At 37.0% G+C, this 26,411-nt stretch overlaps 1 protein-coding gene and 1 long non-coding RNA gene across 5 annotated transcripts in view; one reads left to right on the plus strand and one right to left on the minus strand.

The window, feature by feature from the left end:
• apba2b (amyloid beta (A4) precursor protein-binding, family A, member 2b) overlaps positions 1–26,411 on the plus strand; it is a 92,691-nt gene that overhangs the window by 60,005 nt on the left and 6,275 nt on the right. For 3 of the 4 annotated variants that reach the window (XM_065267656.1, XM_065267657.1, XM_065267659.1), the window contains 6 exons: positions 5,004–5,084; positions 7,845–7,884; positions 8,694–8,839; positions 18,844–18,879; positions 20,112–20,198; positions 23,720–23,905. In XM_065267656.1, the coding sequence (XP_065123728.1) occupies positions 5,004–5,084; positions 7,845–7,884; positions 8,694–8,839; positions 18,844–18,879; positions 20,112–20,198; positions 23,720–23,905 (576 nt within the window). The remainder of the gene's footprint in view (positions 1–5,003; positions 5,085–7,844; positions 7,885–8,693; positions 8,840–18,843; positions 18,880–20,111; positions 20,199–23,719; positions 23,906–26,411) is intronic. The other variant, XM_065267660.1, reaches the window with a different exon arrangement.
• Positions 14,372–18,786, minus strand: LOC135749274 (uncharacterized). The gene is made up of 5 exons (XR_010532330.2): positions 16,083–18,786; positions 15,759–15,818; positions 15,537–15,654; positions 15,341–15,437; positions 14,372–15,260 (listed from the first exon to the last, which is right to left on the minus strand). It is a non-coding gene; the product is annotated as an uncharacterized lncRNA (long non-coding RNA).

Here is a 26,411-nt window from a genome sequence, read left to right on the forward strand (position 1 = left end):
TGTATGGGAATATACAACGACGCTCTTATTTGTATGCCTATAATCCCTCCCACTGCGAAGTGATACTAAACTCGATGGAAAAGCTAACCAGGCCAAAGTGAGGTGAGCTGACCCGACCCAAACTAAACTAAACCGTGGGGTACTATGCAATGGAAAAGCGCCATTACATTCACAGAATTTGTATTACTTTAGACTATTGATGCGGTTAAAGCTACCTCAGTATATTGAAGATTGAATGTCAGATTAGCAGAAGTTTTTCAGTTGGCTTATATAACCACGCATGCCTCAATACCAGCATCCACAAAGAAAAATGAATATTTATGAAACATTATTGTGAGATCTTACAACCATAATTTATTCCCCGTTTACACGAAGGAAAGACGCAGATATATTTTCCTGCGGTTTGGCCTCTCATTTATCACAGAAAACTATTATTTCTTTAACCTCCGGCCAAAGTGGAGATTTCTGATAACCCTGGTTATGTGTTGCCATGTCAACTGGGAGAAACAAGGTTTTAGGTTCGGAAACGTCACATTATGCGCCAGAAAATGCTTACTGTACGTCCACACCGCTGCAGACTTGAGCTTCCAAAGAAGCTTAGGCCGGCCTGTCAAGGACGCTTGTCAAAAAAATACGGGAAAGCTTATTTTTGACACTTTGGCCACTCTGAAGTCTGTTTTCTCTGAATAAATGTTTTGGTATGGACGAAAGTTTACATCGTATGTTTCACCAGAATCAGCCAGCGAACTTCTAGGCTATATTCCGATTGGTTGCTGGCGTTTTGTCACTGCTTGCCGCTGAACTGCATCATAGCTCATTACCATAAAGTTTAGCTTCTTTCAACTTTCTTATTGACGCTCTGGTCGCTCAAAATGGCCAAAACGCGACGCCGATGGATTTGAAACTCCTTGCAGCTGAGAGAAGCCAGCTTCCATTGTAAATGATTGACTTCCGGTAACTTTGGAAGCTCAAGTCTGCAGCGGTGTAAACCTACAATTAACGTCATGTGAGTGCCCTATGTTTGCTGTTTTGAAAGGAACAGGAAGTCGCTCGTGCTATTCCTTGGTGTCAATTCTGAGGATTTTGATTGGCTTGCATGCCTTTTTTTCTCCCTACACTGCCGCCCATAGGTTTAGCATAGGTAATATGGCGCTCAATGGTGTATTTATGCGGGTTGATGTAAATGACAAGTTTTTTGAAAAGGATGTTGTGTGCACAATGTTATTATTGAAAACGGAGGCTGGGAAATATTTGTTTCTCTAAATACCCGGCTATGTATAAATGTGGCCTTAAATGCAAATGCCAGTAGAGTATACAGTAGTTGTTCATGCCCAAGATTTACCTAAAAAAATAACAACTAGAAAACTAAGATCATGAGCATTCATGAGGGTTAATTTAGTCTTTTAAGCACTCAAGAGATAATGCTCAAATGTGATACTCAAAAGTTTAGGTACCCCAGACAATTTCAATGATTTTCATTTCTAAATATTTGCATGTTTGGGATCAGCAATTTCATTTTGAGCTATCAAATAACTGAAGCACACAGTAATATTTCAGTAGTGAAATGAGGTTTATTGGATTAACAGAAAATGTGCAATATGTATCAATGCAAAATTAAGTGCATACATTTGGGCACCCTTGTCATTTGGTTGATTTAAATACCTGTAACTACTTAGCACTGATTAATAGACCCCTTCAAGGTTTGTAAACATTGAATGACTATCGGGTGCGCGCGCAGCATGGGGTCAAACTGTTCATACCATGTAGCCTTTCTAGTTTAATCTAACAGGGCTGAAAAATGATGACTTACCTGAAATGAAGTGAGCACTACAAACACAAGCCTCTTTGATCGTTGCATTGTCCCAGTCTGCACGTTTAATTGCATTTTTTTTAGGGCTGTCAAAAGATTAATCGCGATTAATCGCATCCAACATAAAAGTTTGTGTTTACATAGCATATGTGTGTGTACTGTGTATAAATATTATGTATATATAAATACACACACATTCATGTATATATTTAAGAAATATTTGCATTTAAATACTGTATATACATTTCTATAATTTATATTATATATAAATATAAATATTTTATATATAAATATAAATATTTTTTCTTAAATATATACATGATTGGGTGTGTTTTTATATATAAATAATAATTATACACAGTACACACACATATGTTATGTAAACACAAACTTTTATTTTGGATGCGATTAATCGCGATTAATCTTTTGACAGCCCTAATTTTTTTTTGAGATTCTGCAGGAATCACGAAAATTTTAACGGCAGACCTGGTGCGATTTTCAAAGCCCACAAGTCAAGTAGGTATTTTGGCGATACCGAATAATACGCAACTCAATCTGCTGTAATGACTTTTCTGACCCCGATATGTGCAGTGGGAACCGCCTGTGACGTGAACTGTGAAGGGGTCTATAGGAACACTCAATTGGTTTGGTGAGCTCAGTAAGCCCTGAACTTCATAGACAGGTGCATCCAATCATGAGAAAAGGTATTTAAGGTAGCCAATTGCAAGTTGTTGTTTTCTTTGACTCTCCTCTGAAGAGTGGCAACATGGAGGCCTCAAAACAACTCTCAAATAACATGAAAACAAAAATTGTTCAACATTATGGTTTAGGGGAAGGCTACAAAAAGTTATCGCAGAGATATAAGCTGTCAGTGACCACTGTGAGGAACATAGTAAAGAAATGGAAGACCACAGGCACAGTTCTTTTTAAGGCCAGAAGTGGCAGGCCATGTAAAATATTGGAGAGGCAAAGGCGAAGGATGGTGAAAACTGTCAAAAACAGCCCACCTCCAAAGACCTACAACATCAACCTGCTGCAGATGGTGTCACTGCACTCTAAAAATGGCTGGGTTATTTTTGAGCCATAATGGATAAATATTGGAGAGAACACACTGCAGGGTTTAAATTGACCCAATGCTGGGATGTTTTAACCCACTGTTGGTTTATTATACCCCATGGTTGCATAACAACCCAAAATTGGGTCATTTTTTTTAACCCAGAATGTGTTCTGTCAAATATTTACCCATTATGGCTCAAAAATAACTCTTAACATTTTTTGGAGTGTGTGCATTATTTAAAAATTCAGCGCACTTTGGAGAAGCTGTATGGGAGACTGATGCGAAAAAAGCCTTTTCTGCACACATGCCACAAAGTGTCGCTTAAGGTGTTCAAACGCACATTTAGACAAGCAAGCTTCATTTTGGAATAAGGTGCTGTGGACTGAAGTTATTTGGTCACAACAAGGGCCTTTATGCATGGGAGCAAAAGAACACAGCGTTCCAAGAAAACATTGCTACCCACAGTAAAAATTGGTGATGGGTCCATTATGCTTTGTGGCCAGTGTCAGTACTGGGAATCTGCGGGTTGCATGGATTTCACTCAATATCAGCAGATTCTTGAGAATAATGTTGAGGAATCAGTCACAAAGCGGAGCTGGATATTTCAACAAGACAACTGCTCAAAATCTACTCGACCGTTTATGCAGAGGGACGAGTACATTCTGATATGTTCATGAAAGGCCATTCCAATCCCCAGACCAGAATATCATTGAACATCCATGGGATGATTTGAAGTGGGTTGTCCATGCTCGGCAACCATCAAACCCAACTGAACTGGAGATGTTTGGTCCAAACATACATTCATCCATGCAGAATCCAGACACTTATTACAGGCTATAGGAAGCGTCTAGTGGCTGTTATTTCTGCCAAAAGAGGCTCTACTAAATATTGATGTGATTTTTTTCTGTTTGGGTGCCCAAATTTATGTACACGTCTAATTTCGTTTTGATGCATATTGCACATTTTCTGTTAATCCAATAAACCTCATTTCACTACTGACAATACTGTGTCCTTCAGTTATTTGATAGCTTAAAATGAAATTGCTGATCCAAACATGCAATATTTATAAATGAAAATCATGGAAATTGTCAGGGGTTTCTAAGCTTTACAATATGACTGGACTTGGAGATGGCTTATCATGTTTTTGTGATGTAAATGTAATGTTTTTTTAATTTCTTTAAATACTTTATTTTATTTTATTACTTATTATGAAGTCTTTGTAATGCCAAGAATAATCTGATGTTCTCAGTGCTAGAATACTTTACCTTATCAAACTAGTTTGAGTCCTATCCATTATGCTCTTCCAGGTGCATTGTGGGACTTTAATTTTTACCTTTTTTTTCAGGCAAACACACTGGCATTGTATCTTTGAAGTGATATCAAAAACAGATATTTCAGGAGACGTTTATTTTCCATGTAACATTCATGCTAATAACAAAATCTTCCTCTGGCTTGTTCCTTCACTATCGTTATTTAGTTCTTTATTGTTTTGCTGTTTCAACTATTGACATTCCTGCTCTCAAGATCTGAACCAGGCTTTAATTGCCCAGTTAGGGGCTTCACAAAGACAAAAGCTGCTGACTTTGTAGTAGAAGTTTGGCTGACATGAGATTAAAGATTAGTTTTGCTACTTATTTTCTGAGGATTTTAAACTACTCTGCAAATATCCAGACAGAATAGGAAATTAGATCTTTTCCGTGGGAAATGGAGTGAAGAGATTTAGTTTGATTCCCTCTGTGGTCCAGTGAGTATGTTGCAAGGTTTTATTGCCCTCCTGCTTCTTTACTGCCTTTGGACATTGAGGAGTTTGCAATTTATCCTGTGAGTGAACAAATAAATTTCATCAAGTAATGTTCTGTGATAATACACCTGAACCCCTGCAGTAAGATTGTAAATTTACAAAAAGAGAGTGTGACTTAAACTTGAAAGTATTTTTTTATTTACTGTGTAATGAAGTTGATCTCTCTTTATCTACACTTCAACATTTTGGTTTTGAAAAGCTTTAAATTGTTTAGAGAGCCATGATAAAGCATATAATATTTATTGATGGGACTTTTTTGGTCTTTTCTTTTGTACAGGTAAACATCTATCTCAACCCATTTTTTTACACATTTCTCTTCATTTAAATCCTTGTAGGTGTCTAATAGTGCAGAACAGCCGAGGAAACAGCAGAGGTCTGATCTTAATGGACCACTTGAGAACAACAATGTCCCTGAGGTGAGTCTATAATCATACAAAACATTAACCAATCAATACCTGACAGTATGCACCCACATAATCACCACATATTTCCATCAAAGCTATTCTTGTCAATGTCAGCCTGCCATCTTAATCACTCCGCATCCTTTGAGATTCTCCGTACTGTAGTTTCTTCCAGCGCATCTAAACCGTTGTGTTAACGTACCCCCTCCCTCCCCCGTGTAACGTGTTGATGTGGCAAAATAATTGCCTTTGCCCTTTCATGCCCTGACTGTAGAGCATATACATAGATAGAGGGAGATTCGGCCTTGACTTGTCTGTTGTTTGGCCCCTATAAAATTACTTTATTCACAGCATAACCTCCACAAGAGTCCCGTGTTGCTGTACACGATAGCCATAAAAATGAGGGAGATTGTCTGGGCAGTTACTCAAGGCCGGTGAGGAGATGTTCAGAACAGCTTTTATAGCCCTACCAAACATCGTACCAAGGTCATTTCAGAACATACTCAACATAGTTTTGAATTGATTAGTAATTGCTGCCATATGTTTGGTATAAAAGAAAGCTGCCTTTTGAATGTTTTACATATAGGAGGTAGTCACATATAGCCAAATGAAAAAAAAAAGTAAAGTTCAGAGTGTCAATAATATAATAAAAAGCTGTGGACAGTCAGGTTGTTAAATTATCAAGGTCTTTAAATGTTTTTCTTTATTTTAATGAAAAAAAAAAACATATATTGATAAGAACCCATTAACTATTCCAAACTATTCACTTTTAAGATAAAAAATGTAAATGAATCACTTGCAAGGACATTTTTTAAGATTATAATCGTTAACAAACATCTTTTAGCATATATGTAATTTAAGTGTTACCTTACTTTCTCTTAATGCATTTAAAGGAAAACTCCACTGTTTTTCAATATTTTACTATGTTCTTACCTCAATTTAGACGAATTAATACATACCTATCTTTTTTCAGTGCGTGCATTTAATCTTTGTACAGCGCATCGTGAATGTGTTGGCATTAAGCCTAGCCCCATTCATTCCTTAGGATCCAAACAGGGATGAATTTAGAAGCCACATTCATCCCTGTTTGGATCCTAAGGAATGAATGGGGCTAGGATAAATGCTAACACATTCACGACGCTCTGTACAAAGATTAAGTGTACGCATTGAAAAAAATATTGGTATGTATTAATTCATCTAAGTTGAGGTAAGAACATAGTAAAATATTACAGAACGGTGGTGTTTTCCTTAAATAAATGCATTATAATTTTCTACCCAACCACAGCTTTATTTAGATGGCTCTGTTGTAAAGTGATGTTCAGTATTCTGTCTGATACTGCCATGTTTACCACAGTCCATCATAAAAACACTTTACAATGACTAATATAATGTGCTATTGTGATATAATGAGCCACAGCTGTAGGATGGTTTACACGCTTGTTCTGACTCTTAAGGTTTAATTAAACAAGCTGTATTTTACCAGTTATGTCCCATTCTCATATCCTCATGTAATTAAAGGTATAGTTCACCCCAAAATAAAAATTATTTATAATTTTTTTCATCCTCATGTTGTTCTAAATCTGTTTGAATTTCTTTTCTCTGATGAACACAAAATAAGATATTTTGATAAGTGATAAGCATTGACTTCCATAGTAGGAAAAATAAATACGATGGAATCCAATGGGTACCATCAACTATGTGATTTACCATCATTTATCAAAATATATTCTTTCTTTATTTATCACAACACTTCCATATTGTTTGTTTTTTCCACTATGAAAGTCAATGGTTACGCCAGCTGTGTGCATTCAATCATTTATCAAAATATCTTTTTTTGTGTTCACCAAAATAAAATAAAAACTCATACAGGTTTAGAACAACATAAAGCAGTCCTTCAAGAAAAACGCAGATTTTTTGTGATTGTTGTGGGCAAAATCCTTGATCTTGCGGCACATTTTCTTAAAAAATGCGATGGAATATGCAGGATATTTATGTAATTTTATGCAATGAAATTGCGACAAAAACTTTGAGAACTTGCAAAAACATCAATGATGTTCACGCCACATAATCACGTCACTTCATTACGTTTCCATGGCAACAAGGTACATGGGTGCGCTTGTGTGAAGTAAATGCAAAATTTTTCAACTTTCTGCTAAGATATATGTAATTTTTGCTACGAAAATGCAGGGATTATGAAATCATGCAAGCCCCACATATTTTGCGCACGAAAATCTGCAATTTATGCTGCGAAAGTGCAGCGTATTTGAAAAAATGCGGCCCCTGCAAAAATATGCGGACTTTGGCTGATGCGTTATGGCTATGCGTTGAATCATGCAATCGCATAATCGCGTTTTTCTGGAGGGACTAATAAGGGGGAGTATGACATGATGACAGAATTTGTATTTTTGGGTTAACTATCCATTTAACATGCAATTAAAACATGTTCACACTTGTCTTTTTTAATGTGTTTGTTGACACCATCTAAATACAGGCTGCAATTTAATGTTAAGCTGCATGTCCCATTGTTGTGGGCTGAATTTTTTTGTACCAACATCTTATCAATTCAATAGTTAACCCAAAAAATTTTAAAATTCTGTTATTATTTACATTTATATGATGTTTTATGCTAAATTGTTGTTTTATTTTAAAAAAACCTTATAAGAATATGTTTTCTCCTGTTTCTAAATGTAAATACTCTATAAGCATGTGGCACATTATGCTATATGCACATCTTACCCTTTTTTCATATATCAAACTGTTTTTTCTGTTTCTTAGCCAACAAAGAAGACAGCTGCATTCCCCAGCTTTGTGGATGGTAAGTGAGCATCTCCTGTCTTTATTTTCTCTGCATTTGATAATCTCCCCAAAATGTTTTAGTCTATCAAAATTAAATCAATTCAAACCAAATCAAATTTGCCAAATCATCAGAGAATGAAGAGATTAGAGCGCTGCGCTGAAGAAAGCCGCTATTATTTCTCTGTGGATTGACATTTTGAAATGTTGGCAGAATCTGTAAGATTTTAATGGGCGTTGGCGAGACAATTAACAGATCATTATTGCAAATATAAAAGCACATTAGTGGTTGCGTCAGAATCTTCCGATAGAGAAGCACTCCCTAACTTCTGCTGCAGTACATGTATAAAAAGAGTTTTAAAACCAGGACAATTGATTGACCTCTAGCAAGTTATTTTTAGTTTAAGTCTGTAGGTTTAGAGCAGTGTGGGAGCTGATGTGCAGCCTTGGCTTTGTAGGAATCAGATTCTAGTTTCTGTTAAACAATGATAGAATGCTGTCAAGTTAAAACTTCATGCCTGGAGGATGGGAGCATAATGTGTCCCTTGGCGGGTGTCATGATGTCCACATTTCCATTTCACACAAGCAGAATACTCCGCTTTTCCTCATGCTGCCACATTCACTCTTGCTTTTCAGACCTGCATCCGGAAAAAAATTATCAGCTTTCATAACGGGTTCGAACAGAGAACATGCACACAACATCCCCACATACATATTTTCCTGATAAGCTCGCCCTCATATAACTTATCAGTCGTTGTAAGGCTCTACAGAGAAGGGGGCGACACAACAAATAGCTTTAATAATGAATTATTAACGCTTGCTCACAAACAGTGCCGGGTCCCTGCGAGCCGGAAGACCTCATTGATGGGATTATCTTTGCTGCCAACTACCTGGGCTCCACACAGCTGCTGTCAGAGAGGAACCCGTCTAAAAACATCAGGATGATGCAAGCTCAGGAGGCCGTGAGCCGGGTCAAGGTACACAACCCCCTGTATTTCCATTTGTCATGTTATTTTATTGTGGTTTTCGAGCACTGAGATGATGGTATTGCAGATTTCTCTGTGGAAAATTAGATCAAATGAGATTTGTTTGTTTACACCCCAGGACTTGTTGACTAATCAGTAGTTATGGGATTATTGTTCTGTGGTCTAGGAGTGTAATCCCTCTTCTTCCTAATTGGTAGCGAAAGCCCCTGTGTTGCCATGTTACTGTACGTCAAACATTTATAGTGAACTTATTGTGTTAGAAAAGAGCATGTGGTGCAACCAAACATGAGGCATGAGGCCCCCTATATGGGGTTAAGTAAAAATGGGGTTAAACGCTCTGTGCACAGTAATATTCTAATGACATCGTACTTTCATTGCATTAGCATTTTATTTAAGTCTGAAGCCTTTTTTATTGCAGAAAGGGATTTCTAGATTCCCAGGATAAATGTACTGTAAATGTAATAAAATGTACTCACATCTGTTCATTTTGCTGTTAAGAATAGGTCGTAGTTAGCACTAGCCTAGAAATCTAGACGCACCCTAGCGGCCGCAAAATATATTTGCTGCCAGGGTTTAGTCTAGGCACTCACAATACACTTAACAGCTCCAAAAACCAAAATTTGGTCAGGCCAATCACATCGTGTGTAGCGTCTGTGGGGCGGGCTTAACATGATGACGACAGAGCTGCAACGAATGGCTGCTGCTGCTGGCGAACAGCTTTCTTTTGAAGCGGCTTTGGCCGCGACTTTAGACTTATGTTTTTCTTTGAGAGAAGAGCAAATAACCCTACTGAAGTCCGTTTTAAGCAAGAAAGATGTGTTTGGAGTTTTGCCGACTGGTTACGGTAACTACGTCACCTTCTTCGTTGCTCTGTTTGTTCATAGCGCTATCCTATTGCGTGCAGAGGCATTTTGAGGGACAACCTTATATCCCGCCCCTTGCATTGAGCCGTTTGTGTGAAGAGTTGCCAGACCTTACATCTTGATGTAGGTCTGGCTAACCAGGCTAAGTTAGCACTCCAATGGGGAGAATTTAAACAGTGCATAGAAATCAAACAGGCATTGTGTGCTGTAATGTGTTTAGATGCTTTGTGTTTTACTGGATGTTCTTAGCAGTGGAAACACACATTAACCGTGTCAGAAGATGCTGTCCTAATCAAAGTATGCTGTGCAACATGAGTCTCAATCAGTTTCAGACCACCTGGCTCCCCTCATGGCTATGCATGATAGAAAGTTTTTTAGGAAAGAAGCTGTTTCAGAGTAGTGCAACTGAATACAGGAGCAATGTTGAGAATGTATCTTGTATGATAAAAAATGTCAAGCAACTGTTAAGGTGTGTGACCAAACAACCATGACATTATCATCGTACTGTACATGTCTGTAAAGCATGGTTGTACCATGGCTTCACTATTTGGTTATGAGTGACTCATCAAGTCTTGAGAAAAATATACAATGGCCTTGTGTGAAGAGGTTTTGAAGCATGTTATTAAATTGTGACCCAATCTGTGAAACCCAGCTAAAGTCATTTTGTGATTTTATGTTTCTACACAAAATCATCTTACAAAATCTAAAAAACATTATGTGAAAATATTACCTTGATATCTTTAATATTGTCTGAGCAAGACCATGTCAAAGATTGAAATCTCATAATTAGATTGTAAGACTTTAGCCTGGATTTTACAGACAGTGTCACAATTACATCCACACTATAATGTCTGTGGTTTAAAGCAGTAGTCTTTTTCTCCTAATCACATTTTCTCTTGTATTGTATGCTACTTTAAAGGAATATTCCACTTTCATAAAACAAAAATCCTTATGATTTACTCGCCCCTATGTCATCCAAGATGTTTATGTCTTTATTTGTTCAGTCGAGAAGAAATTGAAAAATCCTGGAAAACATTCCAGGATTTTTCTCAATGTAATACTTTATTGGACCTCAACAGATCACAGTTTCAATGAAATTGCGTAATCACGTCGAAAGGTCACGTGTTACCAGAGGCGTCATGTCCATTCAAACTGAGGGGGGGAACGTGCCCCCTTGATTTTTTGAGGCAAATGGATTTTGCATGCTACCTCAAAATCAAAGAAGCATCCATTAATCTGTTATTTGACTTTTAATCTGTTTAATATGCACAATATTATCAATTCTGTGCTGCATCCTTGTCACTTTTCTGAGATTTTCGCCGTTTTGATTGTGTTACATTCCTTTATTCTGGCTGCAGGCGCTGCAGTCAGCGCAGCGGCAGACGTCATCAGCGTCTGAGAGCACTCACTGCCTCTTTGCTGTTGCTGCTGCATTTTGCTATCTGAGGAATTAAAACGTGTAAGAAACGCTCACAAAATTTCCAAACCCCAGTACGGTAATGTGCAGTTAACATCCTCTGTGTAGAAAATTTATGGTTTAAAATATGACAGTCTTAACGTTTTATTAGTAGATTCCTAGATTCATCTTGGTATAACGCCAAAGTTCGCCAGAGTTCACGGGGGCGCGGAAGCACACATGCTCACATATGAGGTAAAATGTAATGCAATAATGCGTTCCTCTAATAATTTTATCTACAAATTTTTTTTTAAATCATTATTGAACATTAAAATCAATCATGTGGCTATAGCTTATGTCATTTTCGTTGTTTATATACTTTATGGATTTAAAATTACATTAATTTTATAGGACAATGCGGTTGTTGTGCAAAATCCATTAATGACAATTAAATCTTAAAACTTAAATAATTAAAACATGCAGTTTCAGATGTAAATACTGTATGATACCAATATGTCATTATTCCGATTGAATAGTATTTGATATGAAAGTTAGTCAACACTTTTATTTTGGAGGGTTTTGCTTGAAAGCAGGGGTGTTCAGATTGTTAAAAATGTAAGTGCCATGGAAAAGACTGAAAGCTTTATAATATTTCGTTTGATGTCTGTTTATGCACAAATTTCTGTGAGCTGTGCACACTGTGCTTAAAAAAATGTTGCATGATGCCCCTGCGTGTTACATATGTGAAACACACATTTGCGGACCATTTTAAACAATAAACTGACATATAGACATTAATTAGTATCATTCCTCATACACCGGAGAGGTGGTTTCGCATACGTCTAGCGTGACCTTTCGACGTGATTATGCAATATGTAAGGGCCCGCTAGCACATCACACGGCTAGTGCAAGATGAGAAGTTGTGGTTTAAAGGTGCATATTTTTTATGGTTCTTGCTGAAAATGACAATCGTTTCGCTAGATAAGACCCTTATGCCTCGGTTGGGATCGTTTAGTGTCATTTGAAGCTGTGCTGAAACTGCAATTTTAAATTGTATTGAAACTGTGAACTGTTGGGGTCCAATAAAGTCTTAAATAAATCCTGGAATGTTTTCTTCAAAAAAATGTATTTCTTCTCGACTGAACAAAGAGAGACGTCAACATACCTGTACTGGATGACATGGGGGTGAGCAAATTATCAGGATTTTTTGTTTTATGTAAGTGGAATATTCCTTTAAGAAGAGACAGTTATCACGTTGGAACCTCATTGATATTTTATTGCAGTTCTCCTGGTCAACATCTGGTTTTTAATTTTGCATGAGGTGCTCCACAGTGGCCCACTAAGCTGCTCCACATTTAGAAACACATACCTACAGTATGGCAGGGATTTTAAATCACAGGACTATGGTTCATCAGAAAAGCTAACTCTCCTGTGGCAGTCTAATATAGACATAATTTTTAAACACACAGTTAATAATTTTCCTAGATTTTTTGACATCATTATACTATAAAACATCATTATAGTACAGATTATTTATAGGTTTACGACCCCAGAAAACATTCTTTCATTTTTGTATAGGTGGTCCTATATGGGTCAAATTTTTGTTTTGAAATGTTCAACTCTCACCCCCTAAATGTGTTAGGATATCAATATAAACACACTGTGTAAAATTTTGAATTGTTCCTACACTATCTAGAGGTTGCTCAAAGCCTCTGAATATTTCCGAAATCACATATTTTTGCAAAAACTGTACTATTTAAAAATGCACAACACACATAAAACTTGCTTCTTGGAGGGTAACTTTGTTCCAGTTATTTCAGTCTCTTCTGATCCGAGTAACCATATAGCGGACTTGCTTCGTGATGATTCAGCCATTGTCTCAGTGTATATTGTATATTGTGCTCCATTCACATTGAAGCTTTCTTGCTTTGAAAGACATATCACAACTAAAACAGGAGTTTCAATTGCATGAAGCATGGTCAAATAAGTCCATTGTTGCCATAAGTATATATTATTAAGCAATTATACATGCTAGCACAAAGTATCACATAATACGTGAATGTGTTAAACTTCAAAGGTCTTGAGCAACCTCAAAATATTTATTAATATTGAAAAAAAATTGCCCAATTTATTTATTCAAACATATTTGTGTGGTGAGAGCATGAACCTTTAAAAGTTGAAAAATAAGGACCACCTTATTGTTGTTGTTTTTGTAAGTGTACAGAACCTCTTGTTCCTGGGCGTGTCTCAGTGTTCCTCCAGCTTTCATTGTCCTCAGACCACATTCACTTTTCTTTACTCAGGACCAAACCAATTGCCTCTCTCGTCTGACATCCATTAAAAATCATTCAAAAAGAAACCATGGCAACAAACAACCTCTTTCTTTCTCACTCGTCTATCTCTGGTATTATTATGTGGCTAGGTTCTCAAAAGTTGAGATAGATCGCACAATCCTCTTTGCTCTTTTTTTTTCTTTTCTGCTTTCTGTATCTCCCTCAGACACACATGCACTCACACACAGCTGCTCCTGCTCTCTGCAGATGATAATGTGTCTTTCCACAGTTGAGTGAGCAGTATGTCATTCCAGAGCCTGAGGACGGTGTTTCTCTCCTCGCTCTTTCAAAGAATCAACACACTGGCCATACCTCTGTCTGTCTCCTATGTCTATGGCTTGTGCACATTCAAACCTGAATTGAGAATTTTCTTTGTATGAGTTTGACTTTAATTTGAGATAGTAAACAAGTAATTTAAATTGAAAGTCCCAGTGAACAGGAAGTTGTGATTAACTTCTTTGTTGTAATGTATTTCAAAGTGAAATGGAATATCAGGGTGACTTTCATGTAAGGGGACCCGCGGTGTATGTAGATAGAAATGGCTCATTCTAAGGTAAAAAAACATAACGGTTTATTATGTACGGTCATTTTACACCACTGAAAACATAGGCTGCGTCCAAAACCACATACTGTATAGTATGGGGTGCACCGATAAATACCAATATACACAAATAGTAGTTGCCGATAACTATTCTTAATCGCACAGCCGATATTATTCACAGCTATTTCATGTACTACAGCTTTTGATCAGTAAGTCCTTATGGATCTGAAATCACTGTTAGTTTGAGTTGTTTATAATATTGAAAAAGCAACACTCATCTAACGTAATCATTATACATATTCTTTATTATCATGAAAATACCTGAAAATGTTTGAAAAACAGCAATATAAATTTATGATTAAGCCATTTTCTGGAGCTGCGTGTGTAAATGGTTCTTCGTCTGTACACTCTCAGAAAAGAAAGTACATAATTGTACCTTTAGGGGTACAATGGCTTGTCACTGGGGCTGTACCCTCAAGGGTACAGTTTTTGTACCCTTGGCAGAGGGTACAAAATTGTACCCTTGTGATTTGTACCTTAAGGGACCAGTTTTGTACCTCTAGTGACAATTTTGTACCTTTATTTAACAGTACAAATATGGACCCTTCAAAAAGGGTACAAAAATGGCTTTGACAGGGTACACTCATGGTTTTAAAACTTATACATATATCTCAATCTAAATATTGTAAACTTTAAATTATAAGTGCATATGACTCAGTGTATTTGTGTTGGTTTAGCCAATTGTTTAGAGTAAAGGTAAATTTTAAACATTAGTATAAAAAAAATGATAACAGAAAAGATAAAATACACAGTGAGTTTAATGAACAATCATTTATTTTACAAAAGGTTCAGATATAAAACAGAAGTGTGCTGTTCAGTCCAAATCATTCACAACATTGTGTTCAGTCACAACATTAAAAACTAATTTTTTCATTTACACTTTACTTAGAAATATATCAAGTATTCCTTTGACTTTAACAGACTGTCCAAACAGGAATATTTTAAAACAAAATCAGTGTGCTGTTCCTTAACCAAACAACATTTAAACATTTTTAACAGGGCCACATCTGTCCTTGCCAAGCAGTGAGAAAACACACAAATATAAATTTTTTCACTGATAAAACTGTGGTGTACTCACAGCATAATGAGTAAATGAATAGGTCCATATGGAGTAACATTTCTTTAGTTTTTGTTGTGTTAATGACGGGTGGTAGAGGATAGTCAGTCAGCCTCCTTAATGGTAAAGATCGAAAACTGCTCTGGGCACGTTCATACTTATCTGTGAGAAAACACAAAAATATGAATAAATTTTCCAATGACAGAACTATGGTATACTCACAACATAAATAAATGTGGTACCTTTAAAGTTTTTGCGTGTAAATGATGGTTGGTCGAGAACAGTCAGCCACCCTCAATGGTAAAGATCCAAACTTGTGCTGGAAACTTTTGTGCTAAACTGAGAAAAAACACACAAATATAAATTAATTTTCCACTTACAGAAATGTGGTGTACTCACACAACATAATAAATTAATGAATAAATGTGGTAAAGTTACCTTTAAAAGGTTTCTGTATAAATTACTGTTTGGTGGCGTGTAGACAGTCAGTCAGTCAGTCAGTCAGTCAATCTCCCCTGACTGAGAGAGATTCAAACTTGCGCGGGAAACGTTTGTGCTAAACGGTGAGAAAACACACATAAATATGGATTATTTTTCACTTACAGAACTATGGTGTACTCAAACAACATAAAAATACATTAATAAATGTGGTAATGTTACCTTTTACAGGTCTTGAATGACTTTGGTTGAGGACAGACAGTCAGTTAATGTTAGTCCTTACTGAGAGAAAAACACACAAATATGAATTATTTCTCCACTTACAGAACTGTGGTGTACTTAATGAACATTAACCAGCTCATTAAAATGAGTCTATTAAAATGAGGCAATAGTGCTGTGTCAATGTCGCGTTGTCACGTCGTATACAACTTTACACAAATTACCGTAACCGAATCAGTATTAAAATGAAGAGTCACGACAAACAACACATTTTTAAAGTTTAAAAATGCTTTAAAGGTGATGAAGGAAGGATTTTCCAGTGTTTACCTGTTAATGCTCTTATAACTGTTGTGTCATCCTCCTGTTGCGTTGCTCTGTGAAACTCGACTCCAGTCAGACCGTGAGATGTGGGGGGATGGGCGCGTGTCAAAATAAAAGCGCGTTTTTTTTTCATTGTGTGTGAGGGATTTAGTTATTCAGTATTTATTTAGTTTGTAAGTAATGGTTAATCAATTGCAGTTTTTGAGTTCACAGCACAGTTTTTATGAATTGAAATTAACTTTTTTTCATTAAAATTTCAAATAAAATTTTAAATTAAACACATTGTCAATGAACAGAAGAAAACTAACACTACTTCAAGACCCATGTGCCCAACTGAAGGAAACAAAATTGACACAATGGTTACTTACTTTATTGACCAGATTTACAGCAGTTGTCTAGAACAACAAATAAAAAAATGGCAAGAGGCTGTATCTTTTAGCATTGTACCTTATCCTTTAAAAGAAATGGTACAAAAATGTACCTTTTAATGCTTGGGAACAAATATGTACCTTTTTGACCCTCAAAAAGGTACATACATGTACTTTGAGGTCCAATAATGGGCCCTTTGGGGTACTTTTATGTAGATTGTACCTTGGGGGACAGAAATGGACCCCTACTGTACCCCTATTTCTGACAGTGTAGCGCATATAGAGTTTCTGCACGAGAGCGCCCTCTGCGGCTGTATTTGCGCTGGTATGACATGACGTGATGATAATGTATGTCACGTGATGCATATACATGGGGGATGTAGTACGTCCTGAACTACGGCTCTGTGTAGTAAATGTCGCTCCATCTGAAAGCAGCTGATGCCGATTTACTATCAATCAAGTAACTTTAATGATGGGATGCGCGTGACAATCCCGTGCGATTTATTGTGCATTTTTTGGAATACTATGAATTCTGACATGTTTCCTGCCGACTGCTTTTTGCCAACTATATAGTATTGAAGTAGGCAGTTTTAGACGCAATATATTATATTGCATGTATTTCAATAGAAACTTCTAAAATTGACACATGGCACCTCACAAGTCAACTTTTGTGATAGCATTAAACTTGACAAAGAAAAAAATGTTTAAGTAATCATTTTGTGAGTAATCTGAATTATTACTGTACTTTTTACATTAATAATGTAAAACTGACTAAATTCTTCTTCATCTCATTACAATTAATGTGGGGTGTGGCCAATTCAATTCCAAAACAAATCCAAACTCATTGGAGCTCATTCTTCAATTCTTCCCAACTCTGCTCTGAATAATAACAGCGGTTCATATGGCAACATAATTGCACATGATTTCTTTTGTACGCTGGGAAAGAATACAAGATGTTGGGTGTTTCAGTGTTAGGCAGGGAAAGTCTAAAAAAACCTAATGTTTTATTGAAGTGTATCCCTGTAGCCTCCAGAATCTAGACTGATGCAGTATTTATGCAACTCTCATCGCCCACACTTTTACGCTCTCATTTTTCCTTTCATGCTTATACTCTACTCTACTGTCTCTCTCTTTCTCTCTCTCTCTCTCTCTCTCACTCTCTCTCTCTCTCTCACACACACACACACACACACACACACACACACACACACATACACACACACACACACACACACACACACATACACTGTCTCACGCTGTTGATTAATCTCCTCCTCTCTCTGTTGGAACTAGTCAGTCCAGTGATGAGCTGGAAGATGAATATGACAGTAAAGGAATTGTCATAGTGTTTATCCAAAAAGAGTCAAGGTGACAAAAGTTTGAAAGAATCGTACCTTCAGTCAGGTGAAACCGTGTTTAATTGAAAACTGAATGTGGTCAGAATACAGTGTTTTTACTGTATGTTCCTCACACTTAAACTTACGAAACAGCACTATACAACTCATAAAACTGTAATGAGATATAATGAGTGTTTAGCATACAGAAGATGGAGATATTTCATGACAGTTTTTTAGTTTATGTATTGTTTGTTTGTTGATTCTGTACCATTTCAGTCGTGTGCAGTATATAATGTATGTATATATTGAATAGGTAGTAGAGCAGAAAGCATTGCATAGTTTTCAATCATGTTCAATCTGACAGCTGTTGTTCTCTCTGAGGCCACAATATGCCAGGATGATAAAGTGAGAATGTGTTATTTTGCTTTTATAGTGAGCTTCTGACAGTGAATGAACACATGTGTAAACAATGCATCTTAAGAACACAGTTTACCCAAAATCGTTGTTCTGATCCAAACCATATAAGTAAAAATTGAATGAGGAAAATAAGGTTTGGATTGACATGAGGCTAAATAAATAATGACAGAATTTTCATTTTCTTTTTTGGCTGGACTAATCATGTTAAGTTATTGCTTTGCTTTAGTGTCAATGATGAATGAACCACACAGCTGTTACATTTTGATGTTTTACTGTACAGTAAAGATTGACTACTCTGGTGTTTAAAATACCTATTTGGGTACAGACATAGATGTTTTTCATCTCTGTCTTACCCCTTTGCAAAATTTGATTGCTCAAAACATTAGCCTTCTGAATTTTGATTTCCTTATTTCTGTAACTAAACTCACATTTGCATGTCATATGATTTGCTGTATATGTGGAATTTTGGGTTGCATTTTGGGTTCGTTTGTGTTCGTGTATAGACCACACATGCCACAAACGGCATGCAGGCCTTGTGTTTGGTTGTTTTTGCCTGATTTAATTGTATTTATTTATTTTTACCTTCATGCCTTTTTTGCTGCTCCCGTGTGTGACGACCCGTGTACTGTCCCGAACGCCTCCCAGAGGGTACAGAAGGCAGCCAAAATCAAGAAAAAGGCGGTGTGTAAAAATATAAAAAATACAGATAGAGAAGAAAATGCCGTTTTTACTATCCGCTCCATCTATGTGTTCTCATCATTCGTGTACCTTTCATAAGTGATCTGTGAGGACCTGCTGTCTCACTTATGATGCCAGGCAAAGTCTCCTTGAAAGTGTCCAGGAGGAAGTGCCATTAACTGTTGGCATGATTAACGAGATCCCCAAGTTGGTTGTGTTCCTGGATCAACATCCCTGCATCATTTTGATTAATCAATCAGATTTTGGGATAAGGTTAGCCAGTTTAACCAGTCATTTGCATCTGATTTTAGGGGTGGGCTATGGTTTTGGATAAGGGATTGTATTTCTTTGATCACAGTTTTGTTCCAGGACCAAAACAATGTTTATCCAAAAACACCAAATCACAGTGACCCTATTGGCATGCCAGCCTTTTACGGGCAAATATAAGGACTCAATAGGCCTATTTTTCACATCAACTTCACTAATAACCCTGTAAAGAAATCTAACTTATGTGTAAAACCATTCCTCAATAAATAGCCTGGATTGCAGGAAACTAAAGCAGGAATTTGAGCTGACAAGTAAATGCTTGGCACTTTGAAACTGAGTCTGACAGCTGGTTGAATGTTGCCATTCTGTTATTTTACCTCCCTGTCTGTCATCTCAGGCCACATTGTGCTCCATCTCACTGCACCAAATGTTTCTCTCTGCCACTCTGTGTCAATCATTTCATCTTTTGAGACCTCTGCATGACTTCTGTTTATCACAGGAGGCTGGATACCTGATGATTATTCTCTGTCTGTCGGCCCAATAACCTCACTGTGTTCCTCGGCCATGGGCTTTGAATCACCCATCATTAGATGCAGGAGGTCACTGTGACCTGCTGCACATATATTGGTGCTTTTTTCCAGTTTAAGCTTTTCATCGTGAGATGCAATTGACCGACAGTAATTGAATTTGAACTATATTAACTTATAATCAATGCTGTTTGACATTCTAAATGAATATGCTCTTTCCACCTTAGCAATTTTTTTACAATTTGGTTATTATTAATAAGCATGACCATTATACTAGTGCATGATTTATGAATAAGTATTCAGAGTGCTTTCATTTGGGGTTTGAAAGGTTGTGCCGTTTGGTCCTCTCTTTGGTCATTGTGAGTTATTGCATGGGTGCATTGGTGGCCTCTTGATCAAACAGTGGGCAGTATTTCATATTTTTGCTCTTTTTGTCTGCAGAGCCCAGAGGGAGATGCTCAGACTTTGACTGAGGTGGATCTTTTCATCTCAACCCAAAGGATCAAAGTGCTGAATGCAGACACCCAGGTGAGTTTGAACATTCGACTGACTCTGCCGCTGTAGGCATTGTAATAAAATTTGAAAGAACCAAAAAATAAAGTTGATTAAGTATAATTATTATTAAATTGAACTATATTGAAGTGAACTAAAGAACTAAATGTTACACAAAAAACTCTGATTGTTTAACCCATCTTAAGTCATTATTTGTGATTTACTGTAATTTATTTGTGATTGTGATTTACTTGTTGCATAGAGACGTAAAACACAGAGTGTGCATTTACAGTATGGGATGTGTGTCATGTTAACAGTTGTTAGTAACGGTACAGCTTTGTTCAGTATTCAGCTGACACATTCTGTACAATCAACACTGCCAGTGTTGTTGTAAGCATAAGGAGGGGAGCACTATGTGCTGGGCAATGCTTATTGGTTCATTTAATGTCCTGGTACGGAGTAAAATGGCTGTGATTGTGTATATATGGGTTTTAACTGAACAGCAGTGAGTGGGCAGGCTGGCACAAACAGTTTGTTATGTGCTGCAGTGCAGTGTCTGTCCTCGCACTGCATGTCACATCTCATAGTGTGGAGTGGGACTGAGTTTCTATTGGCTGGTAGTTAAAGATTCATTACAGTGCTTGCAAGGCAGTATTGTATTGGTATTCTTTAAACATTCTTAGGACCCTACGTATAAAACTTCGGCAGTAAGATTCAGTTCATAAACATTCCCTTAAATACAGACTCAATATAAACTTTGTTTTATAGGTTTATGAAGATATTTTAGATTTTTTTATGTATTTTAGACTTTTAACGTAATTAAAGAGTCTGGGCTCTATCTTACACCCGGCGCAATGCGCGACGCAAGTGTCTTTTGCTAGTTTCCACCCTGCGCAATTATCATTTTAACGTTTAGCGCCATGTTGTTTAAATAGCAAATGCATTTGCGCCCCCTTTTGCGCTCATGGGCGTTCTGGTCTGAAAACGAGGTGTGTTCAGTCGCATTGCTATTTTGAGGCAACTAAAATAGACTACGCCATTCACCAACAAAAACCTGGTCTAAAGTCAATGGCGCAATATGTTTTTTTGTTATTTAAAGAGCGCATTAGTAGTATGCGCCTATAAACGGGACAAACGGGACGACAACGCGGGTTTGCTTATCACATGCATGAATGGCAGCAGCACAAAAACACTTTTAAATATGAAAGATTAAAGGATTGAATGTAAAAGATTATTATTGAGTCTCTTGGACATAAATGAGGACTAATTATGAGATGTTGGCGCAAAGAGCTGTTTCACCTGTAGCCTGGTAAAAAAAAAATGCTTTGCTTTAAACAAATGCATCTGTTTTTAAATGTTTTTTTTAAATGCTACCTCACAGATTTATTGTATATGATGAATCTGTACCTGTGGATATGGTGAGAGATAAGAATTTTTTTTAAGTTATGCTTAAAAAAACTGACGCTGTCCAAGTGCTGAAACGTGCAGAGAGCCGTTTGTAAATTATTTTTCTCCTGTTTGTTACATATAAAGTATTTTTAGAGTACAAACCTTTTCTTACATACTTGTAAATAATTTTTTGATGATATTGGATAGCCATACATTTAAAGCAATTACAAGCCTGCTTTTTACTACCATGACTAAAAGAAAATGGGTTTTAAAGGTTTTAATAAAAAAATAGAAATTTCAATACACGTGAAAAACAACACAATTATTTAACATTAATCCTAAACTGGGGATCTTCTTCCTCCGCTTAGTTTTTCGGTTTACAAAGTCTGTTATCTAAATAGGGATTAGACATACCGCCAGCACAACTGGCTTTTAAAGGGGATGAGAGCTGAGACTCTCATTGGTTTATTGCACGTTACGCCAAAAATACTCCCATTACTCATAAAAAAAGGACCAACCCTTTTCGACCATGCGCTCGGTGCACAAACCATTTTTCCCGTCGTTAAATAAGTCGGTCGGACATGCCCATTTAGACGTTGCGCTGTGCGCTTTAGGCAATGCGCTTAGATCGTTAACATAGAGCCCTCTAGCTTAAAAACCGCCTGTTGTTTCACTGGTAGATCATTTTGAAAATCAGTATTACAAATGAACTCAGTTTAAAATAGTGTAAACCTTTATTACAAAAAAACAATATTAAATGTAATATATGCTGAAAAACGCTCAAGATGTGTCAAGAGAGATCACACTAAACACAGACGATGCCTAAAACCGACATTTAGTCCTAAAAATATATATTTTTTGTACATATTTCCTGTAGTTTCTGTTTGTATCTTCATAAAATAGATTGAAAAATAAATATGGATGGACATTAAAACTTCTAAAACAACAAGTCTGGTGGTGGTACCCTAAGACTTTTGCACAGTATAGCTGACGGATAACAACATACAAGTTGAGTGTTAAAACAACAGCAAAGCAACTATGGAGCTTTTAATTTACAGATACAAAGCTTAAAACACAGCTTTGATTATAATGTTATGTTCTTTACACTGTTTTTTTGCTCCCTCAAGCAATTTTGTCCTTCAGGAGATGTAAATTGAGTTATTATTAGTGACACTGATTAGCTGTTTTTCAGTCCTGGGTCTCCTTGTCAGACATAAAATATGTGCATAAAATGGAAAAGATGAGATATTTTCAATGAATGATAGTAGCAGTAATAGCATGTGCTTCACAATGTGTTACACCGTCTTTGAAGTAAACACACATCATTACATTGGGCCCTATAATTTAAAAAGAGCAGCATTAAATGGAAATATGCAGCACATAGTTTTTTTGCTCTGTGTGTGCACTGAATAAAAATGCAGATTGAAATTCCTCTGTGCTCCTGCTGAGGAAGGTAAAAGAGATATGTGTGTGATGATATGTGTGACCCATTAATTCCTTCAATGGATTTATGGTGTTTTATCTTTTATATACAGTACGAGAACATGTACATGTATTTTTCAAACTCGAATATTCTTTGCATTGAATAATAAAGACATTTTTAATATTCATACTTATAGACAATGATATTTCAAGGTCATCTTACCTATAGAAAGCTATAGGGTGGTGGTAAATTGCTGATTACAGATCTATGATGACCACTTAAAGAAGAGATTCATGAATGTTGAGTGAGTTTTTGAAAGCTATTGTGCCCTTGACAGTTCGATGCTTAACCCCCCCCTGGTTGCATCAGGGAAAAAATAAAAGAATGCTGAAAAACTTCAATGTTAAAGAAAATGGCCTTCAAGCAAGTCATTTTTTCACTCAGCCTCATGTCATTCCAAACACATATGAGATTCTTTCTCCTACATGTACTATAAAGGAAATATTTCAAAGAACTGTAGAGGTCATTTTCCAAACAAAAAATAAATAAATAGAGAAGCTCTCGGACATAAAAAAAATGCATATATAAAATAATCCAGTCTTTTGAACTCTACATTTCTTACAGAACGTTTTTGTTGTAATTGCATGGAAAAATACCTGTAAACTTGGCTGCTTGAATGTAATGTGGTACGGGGTGTTGCTACAGAATACTAAGTGACTGTGGTTATTCTGTTCATCTTTTGTAGGAGGCCATGATGGATAATGCGTTACGCACCATCTCGTACATCGCTGACATTGGAAACATTGTGGTTCTTATGGCGAGACGCCGCATGCCACGCACCGCCTCACAGGACTGCATCGAAACGACCCCTGGGGCTCCTGAGGCCAAAAAGCAGTATAAAATGATCTGCCACGTCTTTGAGTCAGAGGATGTAAGTGTGGGCTTAAATAAACTTGTTATACTGTATAAAATAAGCATATATAGAGAATACAAACATCCAGAATGGGAGCTTTTTCAGGCACAGCTTAGGGCAGGGGCCATTTAACTACTCTTCTTCAAGGGCCAGATTTTAAAAATATAAATATGATGTGGGCCAAACTTTTACCCCTATTTTTATATTTTTTACTTTAACCCTTTATATATGTTATAACTTAAGGAGGTGGTTTCCCGGACAGGGATTAGCTTAAGCCAGGACTGGGTCTCACTTTAATTAGGAAATATAAAAAATATGCCTCACTAAAAACATTACTTGTGTGCATTTTGAGGCAAAACAAAGGGTACTGATGTATTTTAAGATATGTCAGTGCAAGTAGTTTTCAGTTTGGACAGCTCTTAGATTTATTTAAAGTTAGGACTAGTCTAATCCCTGTCCGGGAAACCGCCCCAAGGTGTTTTTGTTAATTAAAATTTTGAAAATTAAATTTTTTTTTTTAAACAGTTGCAGTTTAACATTGCAAGAGCCAAAATGTTAATAGTTTAACTATGAACCTTGCACAAAATAAGTCCAAGTTTAAATAATCAACACATGTATTTTTGTATTGCGTTTCTTTTGTTTATAACTGTTTAGCTTTCATAAATTGTTGCATGTGTAGTATTCACAACATACAGCCAGCCTTCTCCTAATGACTAAAATCTTTTTCTTTTTTTTTAATTTTAAAGATATAAAGGCTAAACCACCTTTCCATTGGATTGCAGTTGGAGTTCGCCCCCTATGTAATGAAATTTCAGTGTAATCGTAATTTGTGTCAAAATAGGAAAGAAGCGCAACAGCCTTTATTCTACAAATATATTAATTCTTAATAATTTACTTATTAGTAATCAATCAATCATTTTTTGATTCAAGTGTTATTGAGAAAGTTAAACAAAAAAAGGATTAATAATTTTCACCTTGGTGGGCTCGGGCGCAGTTGACTCGGGCTCAGGCACGGAACGTCCAGAGTGTTGCGCGACCACTCACCTTTATCTGCCTTCATAAAAACTTTCTCAGCAGGGTTACGTGAATGTCTGAACTGCACACGCGACAGATCAACTAAGCAATATGATGGCATGTGAGAGGGCTGTGTGTCCACGTGCACCAAACAACTCAGAATAAAACACAGACTTAACATCACGATGGGTTCCAGTTTTAAGAGAACGCTTTACTTCCTGTTTTCTTCAAAACAATCGCATCCTAATGACGAAAGCGTTTCCAGGCTCGGATCGGTCAAAGTACAGTGTGAGGGCATGCTTTTGGGGGAGTAGGGAGGTGGGATTATCGTGCTTGGGCACGGTTTGGTTGGATTAGAGTGTGCCCTTACTGTATGTTCACACCGCCGACAGTGAGAGTGTCAAAAACGCTCTGGCTGCCCTGCCAACGACCCTAGAAAAAGATTAGTGCATGCTCTGACGATTGAATGAATTTTCTGGAATCCTTTTAAGTTGAGGACTTCTATTGGTTTCCGTCTTCCAATTGGTTGTCGCCGAACCGCATCATAGCTCAATACCATAAAGTTGAGCTGATTTTAACTCTCCTTGATGCTCACACCATCCAAGACACGCCGCACCAGAGCTCAATAAATTTGACACTCTTGCTGGCGGTGATGTGAATGCAGTTAGATTCAGACTCACATTCACACTTCCTCAGACAGCAGCCTTACAAGTAACTCCAGTTTTACATAATCCTGGTCTAATGGCCCTACTTTCCTTTCCTCCACAACATGCTCCTCTGCATTGCAGTTTTCACTCATGCTGTCTAATTACACCCTTTGATGTATAAGCCAATGTGTGTGTGTGTGTGTGTGTGTGTGTGTGTGTGTGTGTGTGTGTGTGTGTGTGTGTGTGTGTGTGTGTGTGTGTGTGTGAGTGCGTGCGTGCGTGCGTGCGTGCGTGCGTGCGTGCGTGCGTGTGTGCCCACAAATGCATCATTTATAGTTAGCCCTGCACTTCCTTATTCTTCACTAAGCTTATTTTTTAAGAGCACATTATCTTCTCCATTACGTAGCCATTAAAGTCCGATTCATAAAGGTTTGGATATCATATGTGCCTCAGTCATTTTAAATGGCAAATCCTAAAGTGCTTTGTCCTCCCCACTTGTCGACTTGCTGCCAGCGTGTGCCAATTTTTCTGATGCCATAACACCGGGTTTTAAAACGCCACAGTCCTAAATTAGTGCTGTTTCCTGTTCTCACCAAATAATCAAAGCTCATAAACGTCGGATGTTAGTTCATTATTAAATGTCCCCTACCTGTGCACACGTTGCCTGGGGGACACTGCTAAAGCAGAAACCATGGCTTAACACAGTCATTAGCAAAGGAAATTAACTGTTTTCCTCATTAATATTCTAGCGCTGACAGAACAATATAATAGACTGAATCCAGTAACTCTACTACTTTTACAAAACATTATTTACTAAGATTTGAAAGTGCCTGAAATAGGCTATCATGTCTTACTTTTAATAA

The sequence above is a fragment of the Paramisgurnus dabryanus genome, chromosome 2 (genome assembly GCF_030506205.2).
Source record: "Paramisgurnus dabryanus chromosome 2, PD_genome_1.1, whole genome shotgun sequence".
Taxonomy (NCBI): domain Eukaryota; kingdom Metazoa; phylum Chordata; class Actinopteri; order Cypriniformes; family Cobitidae; genus Paramisgurnus; species Paramisgurnus dabryanus.